The following is a 22858-nucleotide window of genomic DNA, read 5'->3' on the forward strand; positions in this document are numbered from 1 at the left end:
CGCATAGATCTGCGGCTCAACTAATTCAACACGGCTAGGATAGCTACTTATGTATAAGGATATTTAATATTAAGGTAATAAAATGGCGGCGAAGGTGTGGCTATTGGGGGAGGCTGTAGGCCACGTTATAAAAAAAAAAAATTGTAGTGTTAGTCGTAACAAGTGATCATGGGCCCTTCGTACACGGTGGCAAGTCAGGTGGTACAGTTTACCGAGGCGTGAAAGTTCGAACGCTCATGCTTGGCTAGCGCGCAAACGCCGTCCTGCTGACAGCGTATAGCTACATCGTTTTCCAGATGGTCGTGGTTGTTATAATCATGGTTGTGGTTGTCATAATTATGGTTGTGGTTGTTATAGTCATGGTCGTGGTTGTTATAATCATGGTCGTGGTTGTTATAATCATGGTCGTGGTTGTTATAATCATGGTTGTGGTTGTTATAATCATAGTCGTGGTTGTTATAATCACAGTCGTGGTTGTTATATTCATGGTCGAGCTTGTTATATTCATGGTCGTGCTTGTTATAATCATGGTCGTGCTTGTTATAATCATGGTCGTGGTTGTTATAATCATGGTCGTGGTTGTTATAATCATGGTCGTGGTTGTTATAATCATGGTCGTGGTTGTAATAATCATGGTCGTGGTTGTTATATTCATGGTCGTGCTTGTTATAATCATGGTCGTGGTTGTTATAATCATGGTCGTGCTTGTTATAATCATGGTCGAGGTTGTTATAATCATAGTTGTGGTTGTTATAATCATGGTCGTGGTTGTTATATTCATGGTCGTGCTTGTTATAATCATGGTCGAGGTTGTTATAATCATAGTTGTGGTTGTTATAATCATGGTCGTGGTTGTTATATTCATGGTCGTGGTTGTTATAATCATGGTCGTGGTTGTTATAATCATAGTCATGCTTGTTATAATCATGGTCGTGGTTGTTATAATCATGGTCGTGGTTATTGCAATCATGGTCGTGGTTGTTATAATCATGGTCGTGGTTGTTATAATCATGGTCGTGGTTGTTATAATAATCTGTGGTCGTGGTTGTTATAATCATGGTCGTGGTTGTTATAATCATGGTCGTGGTTGTTATAATCATGGTCGTGGTTGTTATAATCATGGTCGTGGTTGTTATAATTATGGTCCTGGTTGTTATAATCATAGTCATGATTGTTATAATCATAGTCGTGGTTGTTATAATCATGGTCGTGGTTGTTATATTCATGGTCGTGCTTGTTATAATCATGATCGTGGTTGTTATAATCATGGTCGTGGTTGTTATAATCATGGTCGTAGTTGTTATAATCATGGTCCTGGTTGTTATAATCATGGTCCTGGTTGTTATAATCATGGTCCTGGTTGTTATAATCATGGTCGTGGTCGTGATACTTACAGTATCTAATATACCATAAGAAGGAATAGCATAAAGGTTAGAATAAGTAGTAAAAGAAATATTCTCCATAAGGAGAGGTTAAAATCATAAAAAAAAAATTATTATGAATCACCGATAATCATTCCGAGGTAAAATATATTATGAAGTGAAGTGACCTTGATTCTGGTTAGATTAGTCACCATCTGCTTAAGTCATCACCTGTGTTAAGTCATCATAGTCATCATCTCCTTTAGTCAGTTTTAGGCCCATCTCACATGACTGACCGACCATTGATGTTCTTTACGCGCGAGGGTGTTAGTTTTCAATGCGTCTTACTATTTACGCTGGTGGATGTAAGACCTCCTACCCTCACTGACGCAGCTATGGTCAATTTGGTGCTATTCTTGTTTATAAATGCCTTGTAATCTGTCTCAAGTCTATCCGTCCTGTCTATTGCCATCCCAACTGTCTGTTCGTCTGTGTGGTGTTTGAATGTAAGCCCGTCTGTACTCTTTGTGTCGTTAAATCTGTCTGTCTTATCCGTTGTTGGCGTGTGTCTGTCTGTTTGTCTAATGTGAACCAGTCAGTCAGCTGTCTGTCTGTCATGTTAGTTGCCATATTGTCTATTTGTGAATGTATGAATCTGTCTATTTTTGTCAACCTCCTGTCTGTTTCACTGTCTATATTCACCCTGTGTCTGTTGTAGTCATCTTCTCCATGCATTGCTGTTATTATTTTTTTATCTCTTCTCCTTTTCCATGAGCCACAGGAATAAGTATACACTGTAGCTGTAAGGTCGTCTGGTAACGTTGAAACTGCGCATCCAGACGCACGATGAAACTCAGCTCCCCCCCACTTGTTATCTCTAACTATTTTCTGTTTCCTCTTCTTTATTCTTCTATTTACTCATCTTCCTTCCTTTACTGATCTAAACAACATTACAAAAAAAAAGTAGTCTAAGAAAAAAAGTGGGGGGAAGCCATACGATAACTGCAATCGTGTGCTGACAGTGTACAGCGAATGAGGGTGTGCCAAGTCCGGAAACTTGCATCGTTTTCCAGCGTAAATAAAATGGTTATGTAATGGCTTTCTAAAGAAACCATCGATATGGGACCAGGTTTGTTCCACTCTACGAATATTTTGCTATTTTTCCACCAAGTTTGATGAAAAACGAATGTGCCGTTTCGGCTGCCCAGAATAGACTAACACACACACACACGCCTAGTCCTATAGTATATTAGATAGTTGTAGTGTTGGTGATGGTAATGCAGGTTGACAATCCCTTATCCGAAATCCTTGGGGCCAGAGGCATTTCGGTTTTCTGAATTTTTCGGTTTTCAGAATTTATTTTATTTTTTTTTTTGTGTATTAGCCCACCCGGGCATAGATCACTGACCCACATTGGGGCCTGGGGGTCGAAAATATAATAAAAATATAATAATAATAATAATTCATAGGTCTAGGTCGTGTTTCTCACTTTTGATCTTTTTTTCATTCTTGTATTTCTTTACTGTATTATTATTTTATTATTACAGTATTATTATTATTATTATTAATTTTATTATTATATTATTATTATTATTATTATTGTTATTGTAATCATTATTATTTTATTTTGGTGTATTTTTATTAAAAATTTTATTTACTATGAATATTATTATTATTATAATTATTATTACTATTACATTTTTGCCCCCCAGGCCCCGATGGGTCAGTGATCTGTGCCTGGGTGGGCTAATAATCCCTGTTAAAAAAAAAAAATCGGTTTTTAGAGCCTTTCGGTTTTCGGAATTTCGGATAAAGGGTTGTCAACCTGTAATGATAATTGTTGGAGTGGTTGTAGTGTTAGTAGTAATAGTTGTAGTGTTAGTAGTAATAGTTGTAGTGTTAGTAGTAATAGTTGTACTGTTGATCGTAATAATATCAATTGTTGGAGTGGTTGTAGTGTTAGTAGTAATAGTTGTAGTGTTAGTAGTAATAGTTGTATTGTTGATGGTAATAAAAACAATTGTTGGAGTGGTTGTAGTGTTAGTAGTAATAGTTGTAGTGTTAGTAGTAATATTTGTATTGTTGGTGATGGTAATAATAACAATTGTTGGAGTGGTTGTAGTGTTAGTAGTAATAGTTGTAGTGTTGGTGATGGTAATAATGATAATTGCTGTAGTTGGTTGTAGTGTTCGTAGTAATAGTTGTAGTGTTAGTGATGGTAATAATGATAATTGTTGTAATGGTTGTAGTGTTAGTAGTAATAGTTGTAGTAGTGGTGGTCTAACGAGTAGCTATTATAGCATCGGTAATGTTAATGATAGTTACCAGTAATAGTGGAATTATTATCACAGCTGAATTAATAAATTAACCAGAATATTTTGCTGACAGTGACCAAAACCCCACCTGTGTAACTGACGGGAAGCAACACCCTGAGAGAGACTGGCTGTTCCTGCTTGTTGAGGGGTGAGAGTAGTGTTCTGCCGGCGTGTGCGTATGTATTTGTGTGCGTTATGAGTGTAATAAGAATACATCGCTACCACTTACCGGGAGGTACACCCCGCCATGCGTCCCGAATAATGGGGGTGTTGGTTATAGTGGCTACGACGTCAATAATGTGGGTGCAACACCGTCTCCCTCTCCCGCCCATCATCGCCCATCATCAAGACCACCCGGAAATGTTCATATCAGATCAGGTAAATATAAGACTTATGTTTTCCTTTAGGGAATAAAAAATAATAATCTTTTTCATTACAGTTAAGAGTAATCTTGAGGTCATCCTCAGTATCATTCTTGTGTTGTTGAATTAGTTAATACAGGTTAATATTTCCAGTTAAGGTTAGCATTAAACAGACGACCATTTAAGAATCTGCGAAGTAAAGTTACAGAAATAAATCTGAACTATATGGTGTTAAACTTGATGGTGACCTTTGATCCCAGCGAGGGCACGGGAGCGTTGCTTCGTGTGTGTGTGTGTGTGTGTGTGTGTGTGTGTGTGTGTGTGTGTGTGTGTGTGTGCGCGTGCGTGCGCGCTCTCTTTTCTGTGTATGTTTATAGGGTTGACGTGAATATGTGACTAAAGAAAGTTTTGTGTTAGTGTGACTTGATACATTATGTGTGAATTCATGCGGTGTTTTTGTGTGTATCTCTGCGTGTCTTTAAAAGAGAATATTCAAGGGGTTGTGGTTTTGTTTTAGATCATCAGCTGCTACACGAATATCTTATCGTCTCATTGCCTGTCTGATTCATCCAATGAAAGGATTTTGTTTCACGATTGTCCTCGTGCCACTCTCCTGCGAGGTACTGCTGGATGTGCAAGTGTTGCCTCGCCCCCGAGGGTATTGGAATGACCCTGTTTGTATGTTTGTGTCTGTGTGTCTGTGTTATCACCAATAATGTAATGGTGAGGTCAAGGTCAAAGGTAAAAAGAATTGTGATCGAAATTTCAAAAACCATATTGTTCGCGATAACTCGGAAATTTTCCATTTTAATTATTGAAGAATGATGCATAAAAAATTCCATTGACCTATTTCGCTATTATATCACATTTTTCAAGAAAATTACATAAAAGATGATCGTTTTTCATCCAAAAATAACACATTTGAAGAAAAAAAAACATTGCTTACGTGTAATACAAATGACATCTGCTTTTGGAACTAACTTTACAGTCCATTTGTGGTGTCTCATAAGAAGTTTGACCTTCATAGGTCAAAGGTCAAGGTCAAAGTTTCGAAAATCAGACACCAGACTGTTTAATTTGAATTTTTGCTTCAATCCAATCCAGTTACTTAAACATTAATTAACTTACTTTGAATACAGATTGGTTACGTTATAACAGAAAAAGAACTAGAACAAATTATGCCATATGTGAACTAATTTCCATTAAGTTTTACCAAATGAAATAACATCAACCTTATTAGGTAAAAACAGCACCGACCTTTTAAGATTAATTTAAACGATTATCCCAATTTATCTTGACGTGATGTGTATATAATAAATCGAGGGTAATTACCACGCGCAGGTAAATATTACTTCACCTATCATACTGCTTCCTCATCACTCTGTACACCTGCTCCCCCCTGTCTCTCTCTCACTCTGCTGCACACACACACAACCATCACACACACACACACACACACACACACAACCATCACCACACACACACACACAAACATCACCACACACGACCATCACTACACACACACCCATCACCACACACACACACACACACCCATCACACACACACACACACACACACACACACACACACACACACACAACCATCACCACACACACACACACACACAACCATCACCACACACACACACACACACACACACACACACAACCATCACCACACACACACACACACACACAACCATCACACACACACACACACACACAACCATCACCACACACACACTCACACAAATCATCACCACACACACACACACACACAACCATCACCACACACACACACAACCATCACCACACACACACACACACACACACACACACAACCATCACCACACACACACACAACCATCACACACACACACACACATAACCATCACCACACACACACACGCATACATATCCATCACCGCACACACACACACACACATACAACCATCACCACAACCATCACCACAACTATCAACTACAATCACCACAACTATCAGCCACAAACATCACAACCACAATTGTAACAGCAACCACAATTGACATCACAGCCATCAACCACAACTATCACCCACAATCAACATCACAACTATCAACAACAACTATTAACCCCAATCAACATCACAACCACAACCATCACAACAATCATAATTAACATCACAACTATCAACCACAATCAACATAACAACCACAATCATCACCACAACCACAATCACAATTAACATCACAACTATCAACAACAATCACCACAATCACAATTAGCATCACAACTATCAACCACAATCAACGTTACAACCACAATCATCACCACAACCACAATCACAATTATCATCACAACTATCAACCACAATCAACATTACAACCACAATCATCACCACAACCACAATCACAATTAACATCACAGCAAACAACCACAATCACAACTAGCATCACACCTATCAACCACAATCAACATTACAACCACAATCATCACCACAACCACAAACACAATTAACATCACACCTATCAACCACAATCAACATTACAACCACAATCATCACCACAACCACATACACAATTAACATCACAACTATCAACCACAATCAACATCGTAACCACAAATATCATCACAACTACAATCAACATCACAACCATCAACCACAATAAACATCACAACCCACAACCACAATCACAATTAACATCACAACTATCAACCACAATCAACATCACAACCACAAATATCACCAAAATAGCAATCAACATTATAACCATTAACCACAATCAACATTACAACCCTCAACCACAATCAACATCACAACCCTCAACCACAATTTTCACCACAACCACTACAAAAACATATTTCTGTGGTACTGATTTTTTTTCAACGTTTGGGAAGAACACTGTAATGGATGTTAAGGTGAAAGTCAACTACCACAATCACCACAATCACTGTAACCACCACAATCACTATAACTTCCACAATTACCACAGCTACTATAACCACCAGGATAATCACCACTATAACCACCACATTCACTGCAACCAATATAACTGCTATAACCACCACAACTAGGGTAACCGCTACCAAAACAACCACTATTACAACTACAACCACCACATTCACTACAACTATCGCAACCACCACATCACTATAACAACTACAAGTTTATAAGGGATTCATTCGACCTAACTTGGAGTACTGCTCTCATATCTGGGGTGGCTCTTCTTCTGTCCGTTAGATAGGGTGGAATCAAAGGCATTTCGTCTTATTGACTCTCCTCCGTTAGTTGATAATCTTTCTTTCTACTCCGGCAAGTAAATGGGGAAGTGCCTCTTGACTTCAAAATCTCGGCAATAGTTTTTTATCTTTTGATTCCTAGTCTCTAGTGTGCGTAAATATTTCCAGGTGGGAGTGGAGTACTCACCCTTGGGCAACTTGAGATATTGATGATTACAAATATTTCAATCATACTGACACATGATATACAAACATTTATTTATCTTCTTGGCATGGAATGATGAACTAACAATGAATTTCACTCGTATATCATCACATGTGTTGTCTCATAGCAGTTTGGCACTTTGACCAAATTTGCTGACTCGACATTTTACTGACAGACAACATAATCATGAAATGTTTTACCAGCGTAATCATTAATATTATGAGTCACTGACGCATAAAGAGCAAATCTTGCTGCATTCATATACAAAATCCAGTCATACATTAAGTCATCATCATTACTGCCATCATCAATATTAACAATAATATTCGGTAGTAGGTAGTAGTCAGCTATCAAACAGGGAGGTACTACCGCCTGGGGACATATTGGAAGCATCATGTGTTGTCTAATGGTAGACCCTGCTGCCATATGGCAACATGAAAATTGTGACCCAAGTCCCAGGTTGCTGATCTGACTTTCTGCCTCATTTACATACAATTGCAGGGTCTCAATTGTTTCTCTTACTTTGACAACACAATATACATATATTGTTTCTCGCTATTGACCACCAAATTCACTACAGCTATTACAACCACCACATGTACTACAACCACTACAACTATTACAACCACCACATTCACTACAACTATTACAATCACCACATTCACCACAGCTATTACAACCACCACATTCACCACAACCTTCACATTCACTACAACTATCACAACCACCACCTTCACTTCAACCACCACATTCAATGCAACTATTTCAACTACCATATTCACTACAATTATTTCAACTTCCACATGTACTACAACTATTTAAACTACCACATTCACAACAACTATTACAACCACCACATGTACTACAGCCACTACAACCACCACATTCATTACAACTTCTACAACCACCACATTCACTACAACTATTTCAGCCATCGCATTCAATACAACTCCTACAATCACCACATTCACTACAACTGTTACAAGCACCACATTCACTACTACTACTACTACTTTGCTGTCACTCGGAATAGAGTATGACGATCATCCAGCTATGATACAATGATATGAGTTATTAGGGATGTTTCCTTCGTTGGTGAGTTTTATGGTGAATAAAGAGGCCGATACGGGACCAGCAGGGTCGTCCACTGATATTGCACATGTGGACGGCTCCATCTAGTCACTTTAGTGCAAGAGGGGCGGCGGCAGCGAATTTCCATTATTGGCGCTTGTCTGCCTTGGTTTGCAGTCAGCGTAACTCCTAAGTATTGACACCTTCTCGTGTAGTGCTCCTCCAAGCGTTGCTGTGTTAAGTAATCGTTTCCCAGGTGAGGGGATTCATTTGGCACTTTTCAGGTTTGTCTTAAGACTATCCTAATACCTTTTCAGTTGCCCGCCAGCACTTCGTTTACTATTCGTTAGGTGACTGTAAAGTAGCTGAATGGTAGTCTACTGTCGTCCATGCGGGTAACATGGCTAGTCCAGCGTAGTTGTTCATAGATAATGGTAGCCTCGATTCTCGTACAGTTGCCTTGAGGTGCCTCCTGTGTGTGACCCATGTCTTGCTGCCATATAGGGGAGGACCACTACTCAATATATGTGCTACTTTGTAAATAAATTCAGCTCCCTACAGCTGAAGAAGACACGGGTACATAGTCTGCCAAAGGCTTGAGATGCACATCTAATCTGATGTTGAATTTCTTCATCGATGTCCTCGGTGGTGGACAGGTGGGAGCCGAGACACTGAAAGTGGATAACATTAGAGAGAGTAGTACAGTTAAGCTGAATGGATGGTGGAGGTGTGGCTGAACCAGGGGCAGGCTGAAAGAGAATCTGAGTCTTACGTACATTTACCTCAAGGCCAAAGTGTGCACAGGCACACTTCGGTGAGTTTGTCTGCATACTGAAGTTCAGTAATGGATGCTGCCGACCCCTTTGCTCCTGCCTGGAGTTGTCTTAATTTTGAAAAGACCCTTCTTCCGGTACTGAATGTCTACCCCACCGGCTAAATTGGCATTGGCACGAGTAAGGAAGGCAGCCAAGTAAATGGAAAAGAGAGTTGGTGCCATTGCACATCTTTGTTTTACCCCCATATGAATGAGGAAGAACTCAGACTGAGTGCCATTGTGCAGGACACTGTCGATCATGCCATAGTGGAGTTGCCTCACAATGGCGATGAATTTTGGTGGGCAGCCAAAACGGCTGAGGGTCCGCCAGAAGTCTTCCCTGTTGACTGAGTTGAAGGCCTCGGGTAGGTCGATGAAGGCTATGTACAGGTCATGACGCTGTTCTCTGCACTTTTCCTGTATCTGTTGGGCAGTAAAGATCATGCCAGTGGTGCCAATTGATGGTACTCTAAACTCTAAAGCTCATTGAGTTTCTGGGAGGAAGTTTTCCGGCTCAGGGAGAAACTGTTTAGCAGGACTTGGGCGATAATCTTGCCACAGTCTGACCGGCTTTCCTTGTTCTTATAAATATTGACGATCGAGGTCAACTATTACAACCACCACATTCACTGCAACCACTACAACCACCACATTCACTACAGTTATTACAACCACCACGTTCATTTCAACTACTGAAACCACCACATTCACTACAACTATTGCAACCACAATCACTGCAACTATTACAACCACAATCACTGCAACTATTACAACCACCACAATCACTACAACTACTACCAACCACCACATTCACTACAACTACCACTCTCGGACACAAACATGAAATGGACACATTTCCCACCGTAAGTAACTCACCCTTGGATCGCTCTGACAAAGACTCACGTGTGACCTGAGGGAGGTCCAGAAGGTGGTGTTGTAGGGACTGCTGGACTATGTCTCCTGTGGGAGACTCTGCTAGCTGGGGACGTGCTGCTGGGGAGGGTAGTCTCCTTCTGGTGAAGAGCTGTCGGCTCTCTCCATATTACAATAATAATCCGAATGCGACTGTCCTTGAGAGGGAGCTGGGTCAGGGTGTGTCAACCAATGTGGGTTACCACGTGAGCATCTACTTACTGTTATATGTTGTATTTCTCTGGGCTGTAAGCTGTGGTCTAATAAACAATCATTACAACAACAACCACATTCACTACAAGTATTACAACCACCACATTCACTACAACTATTACAACCATCACATTCACTACACCCACTATAACAACTATTAAAACAACCACACTCACTACAACTATTGCCAATCACCACATTCATTACAACTACCACAACAAACACATTCACTACAAGTATTACAACCATCTCATTCACTACAACTATTACAACCACCACATTCACTACTCCTACTACAACAACCACATTTACTACAACCACAACAACAACCATCAGAACAGACTCAACGGAAACTAAACTCAATTTTTCTCAGATTCAGAAGAAACCTGAGGATAACTTCAGCAAGACTCAAGAGGAACTGTTAGCCCTCACTCCCTCCCGTGGCTACACCCAACCTGGCTGTAACTGCATCAGGTAGGTGCTGGTAGGAACATGATGTGTTAAGTAGGTGTTATTTCGAACATGTTGCGTCAGGTAGGTGTGGGTAGGAACATGTTGTGTTAAGTAGGTGCTGTTAGGAACATGTTGCGTCAGGTTGGTGTTGGTAGGAACATGATGTGTTAAGTAGGTGCTGTTAGGAACATGTTGCGTCAGATAGGTGCTGGTAGGAACATGTTGTGTTTAGTAGGTGCTGTTAGAAACATGTTGCGTCAGGTAGGTGCTGGTAGGGACATGTTGTGTTAAGTAGGTGCTGTTAGGAACATGTTGCGTCAGGTTGGTGCTGGTAGGAACATGTTGTGTTACGTAAGGGCTGTTAGGAACGTGTTGCGTCAAGTTGGTGCTGGTAGGAACATGTTGTGTTAAGTAGGTGTCGTTAGAAACATATTGCGTCAGGTTGGTGCTGGTAAGAACATGTTGTGTTAAGTAGGTGCTGTTAGGAACATGTTGCGTCAGGTTGGTGCTGGTAGGAACATGTTGTGTTACGTAAGGGCTGTTAGGAACGTGTTGCGTCAAGTTGGTGCTGGTAGGAACATGTTGTGTTAAGTAGGTGTCGTTAAGAACGGGATACGGACAAAAACCCCACCGGACAAAATCCCCACCCCTACCGGACAAAAACCCCTCTTTGATATTAGATCTTACCATTACTGTCCTCACTTTTTGAGACCTTAGGGTACCCGTTAGGTTAGGTTAGGTTAGGTTAGGTTAGGTTGCAATAAGATATATTTTCAAGGTGGTTTTGTAAGAAATTAATATAAACTCCAAATAGATTTTGTCTTATTTTTTGACCTGAGGTAAATGCTGATGCTTATATAGTTTTAGTTTATTCTTTATCATGTAAATTACATTTCATAATGTTAGCTAATAAAAACTATAAATAGATTTTGTTTTATCTTTTACTGTGAGGGGATTTTGTCCATTGTGGGTTTTGTCCAGTAGAGATGGGTTTTTGTCCATTGTGGGTTTTGTCCAGTAGAGATGGGGTTTTTGTCCGGTAGAGGTGGAGTTTTTGTCCTAGAGGTTTTTGTCCGGTGGGGATTTTGTCCTGGGGTTTTGTCCTAGGGGAATTTGTCCGGTGGGGTTTTTGTCATTGACCCGTTTGGAACATGTTTTGTCAGGTAGGTGCTGGTAGGAACATGTTGTGTTAAGTATATATATACATATATAATATATCTTAATTTAATATTTTTTTATAATTTTAATAATAATAATAATAATAATAATATTAATATTAATACACATTAATATTATTATTATTATTATTATTATTATTATTATTATTATTATTATTATTATTATTATTATTATTATTATTATTATTATTATTATTATTATTATTATTATTATTATTATTATTATTATTATACCCCCAGGACTTGATGTGGGTCATTGACCTGTGCCTTGGTGGGCTAATCACGTAAAATACAAAAAAGAGTAGGTGTTGGTAGGAACATGTTGCGTCGGGTAGGTGTTGGTAGGAACATAGTGTGTCAGGTATGTGTTGGTAGGAACATGTTGCATTAAGTATGTGTTGGTAGGAACATGTTGCGTTAAGTAGGTGTTGGTAGGAACATGCTGCGTTATGTAGGTGTTGGTAAGAACATGTTGCGTTAAGTAGGTGTTGGTAGGAACATGTTGCGTTAAGGAGGTATTGGTAGGAACATATTGTGTCAGATAGGTATTGGTAGGAACAAATTTCATCAGGCAGGTGTTGTTATTGGGGACATGTTCCGTCAGAAAGGTGTTGGTTGGAACCAATAACGTCAGAATACAACTAAACATGAATACCACCATTACCAAGCTAACCTAATTTAACCGAATCTTCATATTTATGTGTACCTCCCTTCATTTCTCCCTTCAGGTTCGGGTTCGACGTGGCCGCCCTCAGGAAGACCAGCCAGTCAGTATTGGAGAAGCCGTGGCTGTACCCGGCCTGGTTCAAGACGAAATATTCCTTCCAGGGCGAGTCAACCTGTTCACACTTCTCTACCCAACGAGGTCGACAGCGAGTGGTGTCTTTCTCCTATTATAACCCCAACTCTACTACTGATATAGGTAAAGAGAGAGAAAGAGAGAGAGAGAGAGAGAGAGAGAGAGAGAGAGAGAGAGAGAGAGCACCAGTACATAAAAATAATTAACAAACATTCACCTGGACAGACTCCACCCACTTCATGAGTTACTTGTGGCCGGTGAGAGTCCTGGCACTAAAAGTTGCTACCCTCTACCCCGGCTGGGTCATGAGGGTCTACCATAACGTGACAACTGACGACTACTATGGCAACTCGTTTCTGTGCAAAATCTACTGCAGCAATGACAATGTCGATCTCTGTCTGGTTACGGATCTACCTGGCCTTGGTAAGTGTCTGTATCTTTACGTTTGACATAAGAACATAAGAATGGAGGAAACTGCAGCGGGCCTATTGGGCCATACTGGGCAGTCCCATTTACACCCAACCCCTATTGCTCATATATCCATCCAACCTATGTTTGAAGCTATCCAGCGTATTCGAGTCAATAATGATGTTTGGTAACTTGTTTCATTCATCCACTACTCTATTTCCAAACCAATGTTTACCTCTTTTGCGCCTAAATCTAAATTTGTCTACATTAAAACCATTGTTACGAGTTCGGTCCTGGTTGGTTAGGTTAGGTTAGGTTACAGTTTTTACACTTAGCTGTTGTCGTTTCCTTGGTGTCTTTTTTCACTACCATTTTGGTCGTTCCTCTCCTCACAACCTTCCATTCACCTGAGTTTCGTCAGATACTGGCTTTCCTTGTCTCGTGTCTTCTTCCTTCATCCTCGCTATCACTTCCTTAAATTTCAAGATTTCTTCTTTGGTCCCTTCTAACTCGGCCCATGAACTAAGTCTGTCGTGACCTTTGATGACCTTTGATGACCTGATAATAACCTCATAAGATAATATTAATGGCATGATGATATATGATTGGCAGGTAACTTGGTGCAGCAGCAGGTGGTGGGAGGACTGTGGAGGCTGGCGGTGATGGGCGACCCGACAGTAGAAGTCTTCCTCAGTCGGGATTTGGACAAGTAAGATCACAGAGAACAGAGTTAATTAGGTAGGCCTATTGTTTTCCATAGTGAGATTACTAACACTAAAAAAAGAAAGAAAATAGTTATCATACCTAAAGGTTGACATCTATAAGTTGACATACCTAAAACTTGACTTGCCTAAAAATTGACATACCGAGAAGTTGTCATATCTAAAAGTTGCCATGCCTAAAAGTTGACCTACATAAAAGTTGAAAAAAAATACGATAACTAAAAGCTGCCATGTACAGTGTTGTTATATTTTTATTGCCTGAACTTATTTTGCCATATTATTGCCATATCCCTTCACCAGTTGGATCCTAAAACGTGAGGTTGCGGCAGTGGATGAGTGGATAAAGTCTGGTCGAAGCTTCCACGTGATGAGGGACCATCCCAACCATACAGCTGTTATGTTGCCTGGTAGGAGTTGTGGTTACCAGCATCAGTATAGTAGTAGTAGTAGTAGTAGTTGTTGTTGTAATAGTATGGTTGTTGCAGTAGTGTGGTGGTGGTAGTAGTTAAAGTACTCTAGTGGTAGCAGTATAGTTGTTGTAGTAGTATAGTGGTAGATTTCCAATCCCTGATATCGGACCCCTCCTCTGCCCCCAGGAAGAATCCATCAAGGTCGCTTTTATTCCAACACTAGTGAAAAACTCTTATTTAACCCCAGCAGAAAGGTCACTCCTTGCACTACCACCGAGACTGAGAGGAATGGGATTGACTAATCCAGTGGAAATCGCCGCCACCTAACATCAAAACTCGGTCAAGCTCACATCAGCCCTGACTGAGCGCATAATAACTCAGAATGCAGCAAGTCAGGTGGATACTGGAGATGTTCGGGGTACTTGGTTCTAACTACAGGAGCGAACATAAACACCTGTAGAGTTCTGTAGGTTCTTATTAACGGAAATATACAGGGGTGCGCTTACAAGCGCAGGTAGTCCTTACACTCCTATAGGGTCAACTGACCTCACTCTGACCTCTCGGACGACATGTGGTAAGTGGTATACTAGCAGCTTCCAGATGTCGCCAGGCACATTTATCGAAGCGTGTGGTGACATGAAACAGGGGCATTGCCACACGCTACTGACTAGAGAAATAATGTGTATATATAGAGTACATACATGGTATACATACAACATACAAAATAAACATACAGATACCAACGAATTAAACAAGATTGGACGGTCCATCACGACAGAACGACAGCACACCCAAAGTGATAAACTACAGCAACTGATGCTGCAAGTGCCAGAGAACTTGAAAAAGTAGCAATAGCGCAGGATGTGGGCGCCTCGAACTGGCTAACAACGCCACCGATAAGGGCAAAAGGTTTCAGTGTTAATAAACAAGAATTCGCTGATGCCATTGCTCTAAGGTACGGTAGGCCAGTAGAAGGTTTGCCCTCCCAATGCGTTTGTGGCTCTTCCTATGACATTGACCACGCCATGGTGTGCAAGAAAGGGGGCTTCGTATGGACGTCAGTGCTCGATGATTCTGGACGCGGGGACAGCGAGCCTTCTTTGACGTAAGGATTTTCGATCCCATGGCCGCATGTCACCATAACCTACTTTAGCTCTCAACGCTGCACACAAAAGGAACGAGAATGACAAGGTCGGGGCATATTGGTGGAGAATTCAGAATATTGATCAGGGCAGCTTCACTCCTCTGGTGTTCACAGTTTTTGGTGGGATGGGACCAAGTGCAAGATGTTTCTATGCCAGACTCGCAGAGGTGTTATCTGAACGGAAGCAGCAGTCCAGAAGTTACGTTGCACTTTGGTTGAGATGTCGACTGTCCTCTCTGCTTAGGTCTGTATTGCTTTGCTTCAGGGGAACGAGATTTTCGGCCCCAAAGCCGCCAGTCGACTTTGAGGCAACAGTCACTGAGTGCTGCATAGATATGCGGCTGAACTAACTCACCACAGCTAGGGTAGCTACTTTTGTATTAGGATATTTAATTTTAAGGCAATAAAATGGCGGCGTCGGTGTGGCTATTGGGGGAGGCTGGAGGCCCCCCCCAAAAAACTAGTGGTAATAGTAATTCTTGTAGTAGTAAATTGGTGGTAGTAGTATAGTAGTAGTAGTTGTTGAAATAGTATAGCAGTAGAAGCTTAAAAAAAAAGTTGTTGTTGTTATAGTAGTATAGTGGTAGTAGTAGTATAGTAGTAGTAGTTGTTGAAGTAGCATGACGAGGTAAGGGATCTCACAGCAAATATGTTGAAGGAAATCTGCCGGGATGTCATGGTAGAACCGACCCTCCTTCCATTGGATGGTGAGATCTTCCAACACAGGACTTCAAACACATCTAACGAAGCCCGTGTGGATGTCAGTGCTCGAGGATTCTGGACGCGGGGACAGCGAGCTTTCTTCGACATCAGGATTTTTTATCCCATGGCCGCACGTCACCGTAACCTAGCTCTCGATGCTGCACATAGGAGGAACGAGAACAAGAGAAGGGCATATGGGGAGAGAATTCAAAACGATGATCAAGGCAGCTTCACTCCTCTAGTGTTCACAACCTCTGGTGGGATGGGACCAAGTGCAAGATGTTTCTACGCCAGACTCGCAGAGTTGATCTCCGAACAGAAGCAGCAGCCCAGAAGTTATGTTACAGCCTGGATGAGATGTCGACTGTCTTTCTCTCTCCTTCGGTCGGCTTTGCTCTGCCTCAGGGGAACGAGAGCTTCTGCCCCAACTCCGACAACTGCTGCAGATATTGACTCTGAGGCTACTGTCACTGAATGCCGCATAGATCTGCGGCTCAACTAATTTAACACAGATAGGATAGCTACTTATGTATTAGGATATTTAATATTAAGGTAATTAAATGGTGGCGAAAGTGTGGCTATTGGGGGAGGCTGGAGACCACGTTATAAAAAAAAAAAAAAAAAGTTGTTGAAGTAGTATAGTGGTAGTAGTTGCTATTGTTGTAGTAGTATACAGTAGTGGTAGTAGTAGTTGTTGTAGTAGTATTGTGGTAGTAATAGTTGTTGAAGTAGTATAGTGGTAGTAGTAGTTGTTATAGGAGAATAGTGGTAGTAATAGTTGTAGAGTAGTAATAATAATAATGACGGTTTGTACAATGATAAATCACAGGATTTTTTGGACGCAAGGAGACAGTGAGGCAGTAGGGCGTGTCATACGGAGGCAAATTTTTTTTTTTTGAGTTTGAAAAATCGGCCCATGGTATTAATGATGTAGTTCTATGTGCAGAATCATGTGATATCTTCAGATTTGAAAAGTTTTCATTTTTTGCTAGGTAAATTTTAACTTGAAATCTTATGAAAATTCAGTATTCCCACCCTTTTACCAACACCACTAAATAGCTTAATAAAGTAAAATGTATCAGGTTAATTTATTAGGATGAAAATGATCCAGAATAGTGAACGAATGATCTTGACACATTTATTAAATTAATATTCCTTTAGAAACAAAATCATCAAATACAAAAACCGGTTTTACTACTACGACCCGGTGTTGCTGCACACCATAGAGAACATGTCTTTCTTGCTTCTGTTTCTACTCATCACCTCCCTGCTGACCACCTGAGCTCGGATGTAGCCTTCCCTCCTCTCCTGGCTGTACACGTGACTGCTGGCCTCGCTCACTTGCTGTACACAACGCTCTATACTCTAGGTGTGCGAGGGCCAGGCAGGGACATGCATGGGGTTGTCCAGGAAAGCTCTGACTTGAACATTGGTGAGGCTGCAGGTAAGAGGGGGCTCACTGCCAGCCTGGATGTTATCCAGATCTCTGAGATCAGTGAGGGTCTTGGCACCTAGATTGACTTCAGGATTCTTCCTGACCCTGAAGGAATCGTCACCAACTGATTCGTCATGCCCAGATCCTCTCATAAGTCTCATATCCAAGATCTTTTTGACTGCCACTCTTCTCTCCTCCTCATCCTTACTGCAGAGCATTGTCTGCAGAACTGCCTCGGGATGAGCATACCAGGAAGATCTCCTCACAGTCTGCTCCACAATCTGAACAACCTTCCTTGGCTGACTCCTCAGGAGCTCAAGCTGGAAGAGAACATGCCTCGGACCTTCGGAGAACGATGACTTGACCTTGGTGTTGAACCAATTTGGAAAGTAGACACTCACGATGAATTGGACAATAAGTCTCAGGTTGTGAAGCTGGTTCCCTTTCAGTTCATGATGAGTGACCCAAATTCTGCAGAACCTGAGAGCCGTTGTGAGCCACCTTGAATGTGAGACTGGACCTATCTGCAGGTAAGCAAGTCTATCAGGCATGACCCTAGTTTTGATGGCACTGCAAATCATGTAACCATAGTACTGGTCAGTACTCAGGTCGTCAATGACAGTATGTGCAAGCTCAACGAGTGGAGGGCCAACTGTGATTTTTTCAAAGCTCGGATTTATTTCTAACTCAGTGGCAGAGTCCAGCATCTTGCCAAGAGGACCAGACCATCTGTTGTTTGAAAGAGTCTTGCCATCCAGCTCCTGGATCAGATGTCTGAGTGGCAACTCGTTGGTGTGGAGGTCACAAACAATCCAGACCAGCTTCCTCCCAATCTTCCGCTCTATCCACTGTATGACCCCCCTTGCCACCCTGTGTTCGTGTTGGTGCTGTCCCCTCCAATGGCCTGCAGGGTCTGGTCTACGTTCCTCTCTCTGAGCCAGTTCACAATGTTATCTGCCACTATCTCAGCTGGTTTCCTGATGTCATCTTTCTCTGGAGTGAAATGCCACAAATACTTCCCTCCTGGTTCACTGCAGCAGGAGTAGTGTTCCTCCTTCACCATGGCAGGGAACAACTTGTCAGAATCTCCAACTTTCATGAACACTTTAGTGTCATCCCTTCTCCCATCAAAGAACAAACAATTGATTCCATTTTCTCTTATCCCCTTATCAAACTCCTTTTCTAGGTTACTGACAAGTTTCTCCTGAGCTCTCCTTACTTTGTTATGATCTATCACCAGGTGAACATCATCAGGTGTTATCACACCACCGTCAATCCAGGCAGCTGTTGCTATCTCTGCAGTTTCTCTGAGACCAGTGTGGTGTCGCATGCTGGCCAGAGCTATGCTCGGGATATCTTTCCTATTTCGAATCTTATGCCTGGAAGGTTTGGGATCATTATTTTCTGGGTTAGGGACAAAGTCACCATTCTCCTGGTCAGCACTCGGATCAGCCATGGGGAAGTCATTAAACTCTGAATCAGCTTGACTCCAATCATCGGCCTTTTTACCTCACCCTGGGCCTTCTCAAGTCTCTTTTCCTCGGCAACTCTTCTCCTCTTCTGTCTCTCTGTGGCAGCCTCCTGTCTCTTGGACTCCGGAATATCTTGGCTATAAATCATGAGAGCCCCTATACTGCCAGTCTTCTCTCTCTGTGCTTTGACAAATGCCAGTTCGATCACAGGAATCTTCAGTTCACGCTTGCAAATACAGGAGATGTGGGCCTCGGATTTACAGTCACGATCGCATCCAAACTCAGGACAGAGAACAACTGGGCACTTGCAAGTAATTATGTCAAATGAATGGTCCAGTTGCTTGGCAAAGCTGTCCTTAACTGCAAGTTTTCCTCTCCCAAGAGAGATATCTCTTGCCTTTTCCCAACTGGCTAGCAGTCTCTCACTAATCTTCTTCTGACTTGTTATGACTGGAGGCTTGAACTGAGCGTTAGCCAGAGTGTACTGTGCCAAGACAGCTTTGGTCATATCACTGGCAATGTCTTTGTTTGTGTAAGTTCTTTGGTTCTTTTCACTGATTTGCCTGATTAAAACACCGTATCTCAAAGCATCTCTCAATGTAGGCAACTCCGACTTCAGGAGCTCTCTCCCAGACCCAAGATAGTGACTGAGATGGCTGGATTTTTGGTTCCTCGTCCTGACACAAGCAGCCATCGCAAATATTATCAACTTATAAATGCATCAGAATCTGAAACAGAAAAAAATATTGTTAGTTGGGTTGTTAAAGAATGAAGTCAGAAAGCAATGTTCACTATTTAATTGTAATGCATTAATGCAGCTGTACGTTAGATTTTCGATAAATTTCACGCTAAAATTTACCTAGCAAAAGGTTGCAAAATATTGAAACTGAAATTATTTTCTGTTTATATACACTAAAATCTACCAAAAAAGTGATGGGCCATTAGTTTTAGCTGATCTTCCCTCCTATGACACACCCTAGTGAGGCAGGTAAGTATATCTCACTGTATTCGACTGCCTTCACTTCCCAAACAGCAAAAGAAGGTAGTCATTCACATCTAGGTTAACTGAGGGTGTCTTCGGCAGTAACCAGTGACCTAAGGACAAGATATGAGCATTGAATCTCCGTGAACGTCACAAGAAATTAGATTATTTTTTCTGCGATGCTGCGTTTTACTTTCTCATAGTATCAGTATTTTTGTCATTATTAGTTTCACTATTTATATTAGTATCGTTATAAGCATTAGTATTATCTTTATCATCATTATCATTATTACGTATCATTGCTAATATCATCATACATAATATTACAATAATTATTATCACCATTATTATGAATGTTATAATGGTCAGTAATATTGCATTACCCCGAGTCATCCGTTACCAGGGCTGTGGGGAGGCTACAACAGGTGGCCACACACACTGAGGAGGGTCAGGGAGGAGGTCTTCCGTCCCCCTGCTAGTGATACTCGCACCCTCGACCACTTTAGTCTGGCGACCAAAATTTGGCCATTAATTAAGGTACCTTCTGTGTTTATTGTATGTGAACTATTGGTAAGTTACACGTGTCTAAGATCTGATACTTACGATAGTCATAATAATTAGCCTGGTTACAATGTTATTGTTTTATTTATAATGTAAATGACTAATGGTTCAGATAAATGGGTCAATACAAAGGTTGCTAGTCTATTATTATGGATTATTGTATAAATCCATTATTCTATACCAAAATTACTTTTATACCGCCACAAGAGCAATATTTTAAGGTCATCAATTTACCTATCAAATATTGGGAGCTATTATTAGATAAATTATCCAGGCAAGACACAAGCTGTAATGACCTAAACAGTTACCATCTAACACAAGCTAAACTGGTTATTGTTACCTGTAGACAGTGTCACTTAAGAGTGGTTTTATGGTGGTTTGTGGTGTCGGCAGGTGTGGTGTGCTGAAAATCTTCTGGTCCTGAGCAGTTCGATCAAAATCATTATTGAAAGTTTAAGACGTGTTGGGATTACCCCTTGGAATAGAAGATTAGATCAGCTCAGGTTAGGTTAGGCTAGGTTAGGTTAGGCTAGGCGAGGCTAGGCTAGGCTAGGTTAGGTTAGGTTAGGTTAGGTTGGTTTAGGTTAGGTTAGGTTTTCATTCAACTGCTCATGCCCCGAAAATTTTCAGCTCGTTATAATCTCAACCCGTGACAACCCCCCCCCTCCCTTCCCCCCGATCATCTCATCCCTGGTAGGTGCTTGTGACTCCTTTTAGTGTCAGATGAAGTGTCACCGAGTCTAGAGCCATGTTCCTCTTCCCCCACAGCACGACGTTCTACAGCATGACAGCTACAACTGCCTCCAGCCGAGTCATAGAGGTGCGAGAGCTTTCCCTGTACAGCGGAGGAACTACTACTACTGTGGAGGTGGTCCCTTCGACGTTAAAGAACAGTATATTGTGGCCCAGACGATGTGTCCTGTTGAATGTCGGCCACCTGAAAACACGTCTTGGGTACACTGTTGATGGTACAGTCTTCTGTAAACCATGAACAAAATCCAGTCAGGCAATTCTCACGAGAAAGGAAAAATTCAGAAAAAAGTAAATCGCAGTGGATAAGTTTTTACCAGAACAGATCTCCCTTGACAGAATTCCACCTTAGGGAAGATTAGTTGGACAAATCTCGCCAAACAAATTATCATTGGACAAAAATCCTGAAATCAATAAGGCGAGGAAAGTCCTGTCTCTAATATCAACAAACAGCCCAATTACATCCTCCTCCTCCTCTGTGCTATACCATGTTAGGTTAAGTTTGTTTGTTAGGTTAAGTTGGGTTAGGTTAGCTTAGCATAGCTTAGGTGGGGTCCAAAAATCCCCACGCCGAACTTATATGCACATGTGTAAATAAGTAAAAAAAAAATCAATCTATTTTCATATACACAGATATTTTTTTTTCATTTTCAGTCAGAGGCCTAGCTAAGACCTTTAAATGTTTGTATATTCCTTTAAATTTCGCTAAATGCAACTTCCTGATTTTTTTTTCCTCTGGGGTCAGTGGGACTCCCCATTACCTGAGGTTTAGACATATTTACACCATTACCTATCTAGGGTGTTGGATTAGGTTAGGTTAAGTTGGATTATGGTAGGTTAAGTGAGAATTTGTTCTACCATTATTTTTTGTCCAGCACTAAAAAACCATGAAATATGCATGCAAATATGCACTAAAAACAGGGGAAATATGCATTTATATGCACTAAAAATGCCACTTATAAAGCCAAGAATGCAGGTTATACGGAAACAAAATAGTACAAGCCTTTCTCCTTATGATTTCCATCGTGTCCTTGAACAATTGTGAAACATAGTTCTTACGTAATGTTGATTCGTCAGGCACCTTTTTTCCAGTATACTGTTCCAGGAATGACTTTAGGCACTTGTTATTCAGTTTATGCAATGGAATATCCGCTGAAACAAATGCCTTGCACAAATCTGCGTTGAACTGGGAACGATCAGGCCCTGACTTACTGGAACATGCAAGAAGTAGTTGTTGCTCCTTTTGTGCACTATTGGACTTAACAGCTTCGAGTCAGATGTGCTTGCTTGTTTCAAGGTGTTGTTGGACTTGAAATTTCTTGCTCGCTGTCACTGGTGCTTCACAATATTTACAAAACAGTACACTTCCA

The 22858-nt window shown here is 41.1% G+C and overlaps 1 protein-coding gene across 2 annotated transcripts; it reads left to right on the forward strand.

Annotated features, from left to right (window-relative positions):
* The first annotated feature begins 3689 nt into the window (after window positions 1-3689).
* LOC121857798 lies at window positions 3690-22375 on the forward strand. 2 transcript variants are annotated; one of them, XM_042354022.1, is made up of 8 exons: window positions 3696-4054; window positions 10846-10946; window positions 12832-13025; window positions 13128-13325; window positions 13923-14019; window positions 14333-14439; window positions 20581-20714; window positions 21507-22375. In XM_042354022.1, the coding sequence occupies exons 1-8, from the start codon at window positions 3872-3874 to the stop codon at window positions 21702-21704; spliced, it is 1212 nt and encodes a 403-aa protein (XP_042209956.1). In that variant the 5' UTR covers window positions 3696-3871; the 3' UTR covers window positions 21705-22375. The 2 variants fall into 2 exon arrangements, with proteins under 2 accessions (XP_042209965.1, XP_042209956.1); XM_042354031.1 differs by lacking the exon at window positions 20581-20714 and having other exon boundaries at window positions 3690-4054; window positions 21507-21639.
* The last annotated feature ends 483 nt before the right edge of the window (window positions 22376-22858 follow it).

The sequence above is a fragment of the Homarus americanus genome, unplaced genomic scaffold (assembly GCF_018991925.1).
Source record: "Homarus americanus isolate GMGI-L3 unplaced genomic scaffold, GMGI_Hamer_2.0 scaffold40402, whole genome shotgun sequence".
Taxonomy (NCBI): Eukaryota; Metazoa; Arthropoda; class Malacostraca; order Decapoda; family Nephropidae; genus Homarus; species Homarus americanus.

Excerpts from the sequence above, each read along its gene's own strand:
- LOC121857798 (XM_042354022.1), top strand. The coding sequence starts at position 3,872 with ATGAGTGTAATAAGAATACATCGCTACCACTTACCGGGAGGTACACCC. Across the intron at positions 4,055-10,845 it reads AAATGTTCATATCAGATCAG|ATTCAGAAGAAACCTGAGGA; the intron begins GTAAATATAAGA and ends AATTTTTCTCAG. Across the intron at positions 14,020-14,332 it reads CTCAGTCGGGATTTGGACAA|TTGGATCCTAAAACGTGAGG; the intron begins GTAAGATCACAG and ends TCCCTTCACCAG.